The sequence below is a fragment of the Coccidioides immitis genome (assembly GCF_000149335.2).
Source record: "Coccidioides immitis RS genomic scaffold supercont3.6, whole genome shotgun sequence".
In the NCBI taxonomy this organism is placed as follows: domain Eukaryota; kingdom Fungi; phylum Ascomycota; class Eurotiomycetes; order Onygenales; family Onygenaceae; genus Coccidioides; species Coccidioides immitis.
The window spans coordinates 3415188-3427722 of NW_004504312.1; the positions used below are offsets into that span (position 1 = coordinate 3415188).

Consider the following 12535-nt stretch of genomic DNA (forward strand, 5'->3'; position numbering starts at 1 on the left):
TATTAACTATATAACTAGTTGGCCATTAGCAAAGTCTCTAAAGAAGACAACAGATAAAGAAGTTATAAAGTTCATTCATAATAAGATATATATTAATTATAGTATATCTCAAGAGTTGTTATCTGATAATGGCACCAATCTTCTGTCTGAAGTTATTCATTACTATATTATATAGCTTTAAGCAAAGCACTACACAATAATGTTCTATCATTCATGAATAAACAGAAAGATCAAGAATCTGAATAGCACTCTTGATAGAATGTTGATAAAATATTGAAGTGAAGTATAATGGGATGTCTTGTCAATATAAGTGAGTTGGTTAAGATGGTGAGAGTGCAGAAAAGGTGAAAAATCACAATATAGTAAGAATAGCAATGGCCAAGTAGTAAGAACAGAGATAGGTATGCTCTAATAGATGCCTAAGCTTATAAGAAGTAATAGTACTAAAGAGCTCTGTACTAATACAGGCAGCTCTAAAGAGGAACAGTAGCAAGCTTCATAAACAAGAGATCTTCATATTCTCTAACTAATAATCAAACTAGCAATAAAGAACAAGTGTGTAAAAAAGTGCAAAAATGCACACAGGTGTTGAGCAAGATGCAGAGGCTACAGATAGTTTATATAGCTCAGCAATAGTAGCTTTGAGATGATTTGCATCTCAGACCAGAACAATCTTTGTTCTAATAAGATACCAGAATTCTCACTACATTTTCTTCTGGCCTTCAATATTGGTGTCCCCTGACAACAAGTAATATATAAAACAAAACAAAAGCAATTTAGTAAAGATAAGAAATAGTAATTGGCAGTTTGGTAAGAAAAGTAGGAAATAATAATAAAGCAAGTGACAGCAGCAATTTCTAATAGTAATCACTATAATTCTCTTCTTCCACCAAGTTCTTGAGAGAAGAAGACCACACTGACACTGGATCAATATTGTTATGCATATAATGCTAATAGAGTTTGTTACCAAAAGCTTTCTTTTCAATTTAGTATGTCTTGACAATGGCATCTAAAGCAATTTGTATGGCCTTTAGACATCAGTTATTAATGAAGTTCTGAGTTTTTTTGTCATCAGAGCCAAAGAGAATATCAAGTTCCTTAATTACTATAGAGTTGTTCTACCTAATTTGGCCTATCAAAGTATCTGATATAGCTTCTAAGCCTTGTAATTGAATAGTGGTAGGAAATTAATATAAAACTAATGTGTAACAATTTAAATAGCTGGAGAATAATAATAGCTCTGGAACCAGATCTCTATATGCAGCAGAGAGTTATAACCAGGTACCAGCTTTATTGACTTCAAGATATTTATAGTTCTCTTGAATTGCCACATACCAGAATAGCATAGTACACCAGATCTTTTTGTATAGACTGTAAGCTTCATGCAGCAGCAGAGAGCTTATAATATAGACATTGCCAGATTTGCAAATGATATTAATCTATCTAATACCAAATTTTCTTTTGTTATCTTTGGTATATATTGTATTCTTAATGCAGTAAATATAGTTATTAGTGAATAAGTCTTGTTCTTTAACTAGTCTCTACCAATTCTCTAGATAATTATGCATTTCTGGCAAGATTTCTGTGTAGTCACCAGGCTCTTCTGTAGTTAAGATCAAGAATTCTTATATCATGTTAACACCTCTTCCAGTAGTAATAGTATTTGAAACATTGATATTAGTTAGACTGGTATTTGGGACCAGAACAGGATCCCATTTCCTATTGAAGCTTGTTCTGGTTCTGAATTTAGAAACAGCCAGAATCTCAAATATGAAATCTCAGTCCCATATCCTATTCCACTCAAGAGCTTGAGATTCTGTTACCATTTCTATTCTATAAATTATTTTCTGGTCCTGTCCTCAAATAGAAAATTATGTCCCATGTTCTATTCCAGCAGAGAAAATAGATTCTTATTTTCTATTCTGACCAGGTTTATAGTAAGACCAGAATGGAACTGGATTTCCCAGCTCCATTATGTCAAGAGTCAAACTGGTCAAATTTTGCATGAAACTGTTACCAAATTTTGTTACTTTTTTGATGAAGGTGGAACACTTAGAAAAATTAATTTGATTGTAAAAGAAAAAAACAAAGTATTAAAACTAAGTAATAGTTAAAGCTAGCAAACAACTAGAAACCATCTAAATAGCAAGTTTATTATTATTATTATTATTATCATTCTTATCATCATCATTATTCTTGTTATTATTATAATTCTTTTTCTCTTTCTTCTTCTCTCTCTTCTTCTTCTTCTCTTTCTTTTTCTTCTTCTTTTTTTTCTTCTTTTTCTTCTTCTTCTTCTCCTGCTCCTCCAGAACCAGCTTTGTGAACTGGACAAAGGCTCTAATATCTGCTATTTGATAGATGGAGATCCTGTCAGTGCTGGAGGGAGGCAGAGAGGCAGTGATAAGCAGTAATAGTGATGGTGGAGCAGTAACAGTAGTTAATGGAACAGGAGCAGAATGCAGACAGCAGGTAGTAATAGCAGAAGCAGAAACAGTAAAAGCACAGTAATCAGATACATTAATTAGATCAAAATAGTTTAATCTGGTCATGATACTAATGTCAAGAATGAGCTTCATGTCATCAGCATTAATTATAATGTACTTATAGTATGCTATTGCCATAACAGAGCCTATATTACTTAGTATAATTATTGGTGCCATTGTCAATAGTAACTTATACTTAAATAAAGTGCACAAGATTACTTCAGCAGTCTTCTGAAGTAACTCAATGGCAGAATGTTATTAGTGATATTCATGTTCTTGATAACAAGACAAAGTAATTTTCTGAATCAATTACTGAAACAGAATTACCAGAAGAATTAGCTCTGTAGAGCTCTGGAAGTAATGAATTTTCTTGATAATATCTATTTTATTAATTAGCATCAAGACCATTACTAAAAATTATTACTTTTTGACATATGAGTGCCAGACTTTTAATTATGAATAAGATGGTGGAGGTGGAGGTTCTTCTGATTAAATTTAGCCAAATCAATATCTTTATTAGATTTATGTCAATTGCTCTTCTTCAGGGCCCATTCTTTTAATACAGTCTTGTGCTACTTCTCTCCAGCTGTATAAAATAAATGCATATGAGGAAAACTAACATCTTGTCAGTAAATAATGTGTGTCAGAACAGTATTCTGCAAGCACTTATCTCTTAATATAACTTATTTTATTGCAGTACAGATTCTTGTACAGAGGAATCACAGAGCAGTAAATAATCAGAAAGAGAGAAAAATTATTAACAGTAGTTCTGAAGAAAAAGAAGAAGAAGAGAAAGAGAAAAAGAAAAAAAGAGAGACTGATCTTATATTATTATTCTGCAGCCAGTATAGTAATAATGTGTTGAGCTTGTCTATAGCAATATACCTGTAGAATGTAAACAATATATATAGTAATTATTTTATACAAGTACTAGATTAATACACTTCATATTCTCATTATTCTGTAGCTAGCATAGCAATAATGTGTGGAGCTTGCCTATAGTAATATGCCTGTAGAATGTAAATAATGTGTATAGTAATCATTCTATACAAGTAGTTAGTTAATACACTCTATAATTTCATTATGCAGTGTCTTCAATTCAACTTATCATATATAATTATGAAGATGAAGTCAAAATAATATTTAATAAGAGAGAAGATCTGTACAGTACAGAAGCACTGCCAGATCTTGAAAGATTATTAAAAAGATATATTCAAGACAGAAGAGACAGATTACAAGATATACTATAATATGCTAAAGAGAATTCAAGTTAAATATAAGTAGTATACACTCTCAGTAGTTTACATTAAATTATATTAACATTCATTACAGGCAGAATAGCAGCAAGAAGAATTACAAGATAATTAAGAATAAAGTTATTAAATAGTTAATAATTAAGTAATTTGTCAAGAGCAAGTTAAAAAAGTACCATAAGCACCAGCTTATAATATTTTAGTAAAAGAAGAGAGAACAGAAGAAGAAGTATTATCAAGAAAAGATTACAGAAACTGAGAATGAAGCTCAGCAGAACAAGAAGATAGAATTCAAAAGTAATAAAATTTAATAACAGTTCTGATATATTTAGGCTAAAACAAGCCAGCTACAGCATTCTATTACTATATATAAGTAGGTCTGGTTTCAATAAATAATAGTCAAGCTTAAGATCAAGATCATGAACCATGGTCATGATTATCTTGCTGCAGTTAGTATATCAAGAGAGAGAGTTGAGAAGAAGATGAGAGAATTTCTAAATTAATTACAAAGTCTGATTAAAGATAACAACAGTCTGCTTGCTTCAGAAAAGATAGAGAAAGATGATTTTGAGATTGTATTGTTCTCTGATAAGAACAATAAGAAGAATAGTAAGAAGAATAATAATTAAATTATTAATATCTAGAAGAGAAAGTTAGGTTTTTAGTTCTTTTTTTATATTAATTTGAGAATAGGGTGCTATTAAATTAGCAAAATATTTTATTTTCCTGAAGAAGAATGTTCTATTTTGTAGATAATAATAATTTTGTAGTTGATTACTGTACAGAGTAAAATAAATCTAACTAGCTGGAGATTATCAAATTTTGCTTGAACTGTTACTAAATTTTGTTACTTTTTTGACTAAGACAGAACTTAGAGAAAAATTAATTTGATTATGAAAAAAAAAATCTAATTAAATAACTGAAGCCAGCAAACAAGTAAAATCTACAGAGATTTCTTCAAAATTAACTATAGTTTAACATGAAAAAAAATAATTTGTATTATAGAAGAAGCAGCATTATAAGTTATTTGTTATTTAATGATTGACTACTGAAGCTGCTCAGTTAATTAAGAATAAGAACTATAGTGATTTCAACTGGAAGATAAAGCAACATCATTCTGATTTTTAATCAAAATTTGATCAGATAGCAGAGCATTCTAAGAGTACTTCAGAAATAATTTGCAAGTATTATTAACTCTTTTTCAGTTATTTAAGCTTTTCTTAAAATAATATAAGTAATCTAAAGAAGCATTTAATTAGTAAAGATTGTACAAAAATTAATAACAGACAGAATAATACTCTGATTAACATGATAGTAAATCATGAATTCTAATTTTCCAAATATAATAAAGTTTAGTAATAGTTCTGGTATCTTAGCAACAGTTTCTGAAGTATTCTTGAACAGATTCAGATCTGTCTGTTTCTGAATATAATTAAGATAATTTTCTCTGACAGCTTGTACAAATATTAATATTCTTGAATCTCTTATTTTATGCTATCAAGAATTCAGCATTTCATACATTTATAATCATGCTCAATTCTGTAATGGTATTACAGATACTCATACAAGAAATATTATATCAGATTATAAATGATATGTATAATTAGCTATTTCAAAATTTTCTCTTTAATTATAACTCAATAATCAAGATATCTCTGATGATAAATAATTAGACAAGTTCTAATAATCTTGTCTTTATAATAATTAATCATTATTATATTATAAAGAATTAAGAATACTGTAAACATTTATTAGATTTTAAAAGTTTAAAGAGTGCTTATACTAACAAGAATATAATAAAGATTCTTTAATAATTATTAGCAGTATAAAGACTTGAGAGTAATCTTCTTGTAATTATAAGTAATAATATATCAAACAATAGTATTATTTAAGTACATCTTATACATCAGTTAAGACTAGTATTACAGCAGTTGAACAAGATAATTAATTAAAATACAGACAGTAGAATAATATTCTATCTTATTTATATGATTTAACTTGTAGTTTAAGAGCTGGTTTGCAATCTCAAGATTCAGCCAGATAATAATAGTCTATTCACTATCTTTAATAAGAGCTTAATTACTGATAATCTAGTATTAACAGACACATTTGCAAATACTCTTAAAAAGATAATAAAATTTGGTAATAATCTTAATATACTTGAGTTAATTTACTAATCTTTACTTAATAATAGATTTATCTTATTATTAATATAATCAATACCTCTCTTTAACTTGCTGCATGTTTCTGAAAATATCAATAAAAGAATCAGCACAAGATGATTCAAGATATTTGCACAAGATGAAATTTTATCTATAAGATATATATTTATATCTTATTACTTCAACAAGCTGTAAACTTATGAATTCAGAACTCATTACTAAAATAATAAAGACTTTGCTTATTAGATTATAACTGAAAGCAGATAGAGTATATAATTAGACTGTTGCAGCTATTCAGTTAATTTATCAAGATACTGTCCAAAACAACAGATCTAATAATTTATCTAGTATAGATAATCTACAATCATCTTTTCCAGCATTTAGAAAAAGAGAAGAATAAGACTTAACAGTTAACAATAAGAGAGAATATTAAAGAAGCTATCAAAGCTGTCAGCTTGAAATTCCAGAAATATTATAATAATACTGAGTATTTAAAGAGTGAGCTGCTAGCTGTAGCTGCTGCTCTTCATTCATTATATTATATGAGAGCATATAATTCAGAGGATTGAATCAGTAATGAGTGTGAAATATATTAATAATATATTTTGAGATTTTACAAAAAGTATTATGAGAAATATAAATAATCAAGAGAAGTAATACTTAATATAAATAATGTATATTTATTATAAGTATTATTCTGATTTTCTCTTTGCTAACTTCTCTAGAATATTGAGCAAATGATTTTTGAGAGACTCCATTAAAGATAAGCAAATTTCCAAAATAAAATGCAGTAATATTTAAATAATAAGAATTTGATATTATCTTGAGCTCCAATTCTGGAATAGTAAAGAATGCTAGAGTCTGATTTTTCAACTGTTACTTAAATAACAAGAGATATTCTGATTATACTTTTAACAGAAATTGAAGTAGAATAAGTTTTCAATATTACTTAGAATATATATTATTTTTAATAATCATGGCTTCATATATTTATAATCAAGAAGATCATGCTACTTAAACATGAAGACAAGATATATATGCTAGATGAAGCATCTATATTATATGAGAAGTTGATCAAGAAAGTCATTCAAGATAATCAAGATAATCAAGATATTTCAGAGATTGTACAGAAAGAGATTGCAAGTCTGCTAAATTTACTACTTAATTCAGACAAGAAACAGAAAATACATTAATGTTATTAATAGATAGACTCAAGTAGCTAAAGTCTAATAGCTTGTAATATAATCTAATTATATAAAAAGCATTATCAAATTTCATTACTTTTTCAAAGTTAAATAAATTAGTAAAATTATGTTAGAATTATTACCAAATTTTATTATCTTTTAACAATATAAATGAGACCAGAATTTCCAGTCTCATTCTACACTTTACTGATTCTGTTTCATATATAATATTGAAATCCTGGTTCTATCTTATTTTATTATGGCCAGATTCCAGAACTGTTCTATTAGCTAGATTTTGATTCTGGTCCCAATTCTATTCTGATTCCAGCTCTCATGAAACTATCTCAATATGCTGTTAAATAATCCAGTCTCATTCTGTTGAGCTGAGCTTCAACCCAATCCTGTTCTTGGGACAGAAATTGGGACAGAAATCCAGAACCAGAATAGAAAATTCTGAAACCAGATACCACTCTAATATTAATATGGCAAAACCTAGTTTTATCCCCTGACTTAGCATACTTGATATAATATAGATAGGAGATAAGTTTTCAAGCATGGTCAGATCTTATCAGCATGTACCATAAATAATATACAGAGTCTTGGTGCATAAGTTATTAGCTAATACTGTAGTATATTGTTTTCAACCATCTATAATTATTGCAATCTTCTATTAGTTACTGATAATAGTAGTACATGTTGTATTCATTATTAACCCAAGTGAGTACTGTGGTATTAGTGTCTTGTAACTTATCATCTCACCAGTATATTAGCTGGAGAATAACAACAGATTCAGTGGTCTCCCATTTCTTCTGAAGATTGCTGGTGGTGAACTTGTTAACTTCAGTAATCTATATGTATTAGTTAAAGTCAAACATTCTCATATTGGTGATCAGAGGTAGAGTGATATCTGATTTCAGAATTTCCTGTTCTAGTTCTGGATTCCCATCCCAATTCCCATCCCAAGAACAGGATTGGGTTGAAGCTCAGCTCAATAAAATGAAACTAGATTGTTTAACAGCATATTGAGACAGTTCTATAGAAGCTGGAATTGGAATAGAATTAGAACTGGAATTAAAATCTAGCTAATAGAACAGGCCTGGAACCTGGCCATAATAAAATAGAATAGAACTGGAATTTCAATACTGTATATGAGACAGAACTAGTAAAGTATAAAATAAAACTGGAAATTCTAGTCTTATTTGTATTATTAAAAGATAACAAAATTTAATAACAGTTCTAACATAATTTTATTAATTTATTTAATTTTGAAAAAGTAACAAAATTTAATAATACTTTTTATATAATTAGATTATATTACAAGCTATTAAACTTTAACTACTTGAGTCTATCTATTAATAATATTAATATATTTTCTGTTTCTTATCTGAATTAAGTAGTGAATTTAGCAGACTTGTAATCTCTTTCTATATAATCTCTAGAATATGTTAATTATCTTGATTATCTTGAATAACTTTCTTGATCAACTTCTTATATAATATAAGTGCTTTATCTAGCATATGTATCTTGTCTTTATGTTTAAGTAGCATGATTTTCTTGATTGTAGATGCATGAAGCTGTAATTATTAATAATAATATGTATTTCAAGTAATATTGAAAATCTATTCTATCTTAACTTCTGTTAAAGATACAGCTAGAATATCTCTTGCTATCTGAGTAACAGTTAGAAAATCAGGCTCTAGCATTCTTTACTCTTCCAGAATTAGAGCTTTAAATAATATTAAATTCTTACTTATTATTTAAATATCACTTCATTTCATTTTGAAAATTTGCTTATCTTTAATAAGATCTCTCAAAAATCATTTGCTTCATATTCTAGAGAAGTTAGCAGAGAGAAGATCAGAATAATACTTATAATAAATATATATTATTTACATCAAGTATTACTTCTCTTAACTATTTATATTTCTTATAATGCTTTTTGTAAAACCTCAAAATATGTTATTAGTATATTTTATACTTGTTACTGATCTAATTCTCTGAATTATATGCTCTTATACAGTATGATAGATGAAGAGCAGAGCTATAACTAGTAGCTCACTTTTTAAATGCTCAGTATCACTATAGTATTTCTGAAATTTCAAGTTAGCAGCTTTAATAACTTCTTCAATGTTCTTTCTTGTTATTAACTATTAAGTCTTGTTCTTTTCTCTTTTTAAATACTGGAAAAGATGATTGTAGATTGCTTATACTAGATAAATTATTAGATTTGTTGTTTTGAACAGTATCTTGATAAATTAACTAAATAGCTGTAATAATTTAATTATATACTTTATCTGCTTTCAGTCATAATCTAATAAGTAAAGTCTTTATTATTTTAGTAATGAGTTCTGAATTCATAAGTTTACAGCTTGTTGAAGTAATAAGATATAAATATATATCTTATAGATAAAATTTCATCTTGTGCAAACATCTTGAATCATCTTGTGCTGATTCTTTTATTGATATTTTCAGAAACATGCAGCAAGTTAAAGAGAGGCATTGATTATATTAATAATAAGATAAATCTATTATTAAGTAAAGATTAGTAAATTAACTCAAGTATATTAAGATTATTACCAAATTTTATTATCTTTTTAAGAGTATTTGCAAATGTGTCTGTTAATGCTAGATTATCAGTAATTAAGCTCTTATTAAAGATAGTGAATAGATTATTATTATCTGGCTGAATCTTGAGATTGCAAACCAGCTCTTAAACTATAAGTTAAATCATATAAATAAGATAGAATATTATTCTACTGTCTGTATTTTAATTAATTATCTTGTTCAACTGCTGTAATACTAGTCTTAACTGATGTATAAGATGTACTTAAATAATACTATTGTTTGATATATTATTACTTATAATTACAAGAAGATTACTCTCAAGTCTTTATACTGCTAATAATTATTAAAGAATCTTTATTATATTCTTGTTAGTATAAGCACTTTTTAAACTTTCAAAATTCAGTAAATGTTTACAGTATTCTTAATTTTTTATAATATAATAATGATTAATTATTATAAAGACAAGATTATTGAGACTTGTCTAATTATTTATCATCAGAGATATCTTGATTATTGAATTATAATTGAAGAGAAGATTTTAGAATAGCTGATTATACATATTATTTATAATCTGATATAATGTTTCTTGTATAGATATCTGTAATATCATTGCAGAATTAAGCATGATTATTAATATATAAAATACTGGATGCTTAATAGTATAAAATAAGAGATTCAAAAATATTAATGTTCACATAAGCTGCTGGAGAAAATTATCTTAATTATATTTAGAAACAGGCAGATCTGAATCTGTTCAAAAATACTTTGAAAACTGTTACTAAGATACCAGAACTGTTACTAAAATCTATTACATTTAGAAAATTAGAATTCATAATCTACTATTATGTTAATCAGAGTATTACTCTGTTCATTATCAGTTTTTATACAGTTTTTACTGGTTAAATGCTTTTTCAGATCACTTATACTATTTTAAGAAAAGCTTGAATAACTGAGAAAGATTTAGCAATGCTTGCAAATCATCTCTAAAGTACTCTTAGAATGCTTTGCCATCTGATTAAATTTTAGTCAAAAATCAGAATGGTATTACTTTATCTTCTAGTTGGGGTTACCACACTTCTTATTCTTAACTAACTGAGCAGCTTCAGTAGTTAACCATCAAGTAACAAATAACTTGTAATGCTGCTTCTTTTACAATACAAATTGTTTTTTTCCATATTAAACTATGGTTAATTCTGAAGAAATCTCTGTAAATTTTGCTTGTTTGCTGGCTTCAGTCATTAATTAGATTTTTTTTTTTTTACAATCAAATTGATTTTTCTCTGAGTTCTGTCTTAGTCAAAAAAGTAACAAAATTTGGTAAATAATAGTTCAAGCAAAATTTGATAATTCAGCTAGTTAGGCCCATTCTACTCTGTACAGTAACTAACTACAAAATCATTATCTACAAAATGGAACATTCTTCTTCAGGAAAATAAAATATTTTGCCAATTTAATAGCACCCCATTCTCAAATTAATATAAAAAAAGAACTAAAAATCTAACTTTCTTCTCTAGATATTAATAATTTAATTATTATTCATCTTATTATTCTTCTTATTGTTCTTATCAGAGAACACCACAATCTTGAAATCATCTTTCTCCATCTTCTCTAAAGTAGGTGAGCTGTTGTTATCTTTCATCAGATTCTGTAATTGACTTAGAAATCTTCTCATCTTCTTTTTAATTCCCTCTCTTAACACACCAACCACAGCAAGATAATTATGATCATGAGCCATGATCTTAATCTGAAGTTTGGCTATCATTTAATGAAACCAGGCCTGCTTATATATAGTAATAGAATACTGTATCTGGCTTGTTTTGATTTAAATATGTCAGAACTGTTATCAAATTTTATTACTTTTAAATTCTACTTTCTTGTTTTGTCAAGCTTTATTCTTGATCTCTGTAGTCTCTTCTCAGTAACACTTCTTCTTCTTCTCTCTCTTTTTTTGCTGAGAGATCATAAGCTGATACTTATAATACTTCTTTGACTTGCTCTTAACAAATTACTTAATTATTAGCTGTTTAATAGCTTTATTTTTAATTGTCTTGCAATTCTTCTTACTACTATTTTGCCTGCAATGAATGTCAATATAATTTAATACAAACTACTGAGAGTGTATATCACTTATATTTAACTCAGATTCTCTTTAGCATATTATAGTGTATCTTGTGATCTGTCTCTTCTGTCTTGAATATGTCTTTTTAATAATCTTTCAAGATCTAGTGATGCTTTTATGCCATACAGGTCTTCTCTCTTATTAAATATTGCTTTGGCCCCATCTTTACAATTGTATGTGATGAGTTGAATTGAAGACACTGCATGATGGAATTATAAAGTGTATTAACTACTTGTATAGAATAGTTACTATATATCTTGTTTACATTCTACAGGCATACACTATTCTTCTTGCCAAAGATTTAATAGACTATGCAGAAACTATACTTATAGATTATTAAAAATGCCAAAAGAACATGCAATCAGAAAAAGAGTATCTTCTAGCTTTCCATCTTATAATAATAGTGTTGATCTTGATTAGGGAAGGTTTTTAGATTGGAATCAATCAGAATTAAATAATGAATATGTTGTACAAACATCAACTAAAAGAAAAAGAAAAAAAGAAAAATCAATAAACAAAAAAAGTATTCAAGTCAACTATTCAGAATTTGTTCAATGATTTTAAATATATTATCTTCTCTAAAAACAGAGAGAATCAAAGTAAAATAGAATGCATCTTGGTCTGAAAATCTAGCTGATTTGATAGATATTTAAATTGAAAATTCAGACAAGAAAACAGCTAAAGATAATCACATAAATAAAATTAAAAATCTAGATAATAGATTGTTAATTCTCTATTCAGATAGATCCAAAGCTGAAGAAGGTTA

General features: G+C 27.4%; 1 protein-coding gene across 1 annotated transcript; it reads left to right on the top strand.

The window, feature by feature from the left end:
• Positions 1-6908: 6908 nt before the first annotated feature.
• Positions 6909-7094, top strand: CIMG_13785 (uncharacterized protein; the record flags this gene model as incomplete). Its single annotated transcript, XM_004446419.1, has 1 exon — positions 6909-7094. One exon carries the CDS (start codon positions 6909-6911, stop codon positions 7092-7094), a length of 186 nt encoding a protein of 61 aa, XP_004446476.1.
• Positions 7095-12535: the final 5441 nt, after the last annotated feature.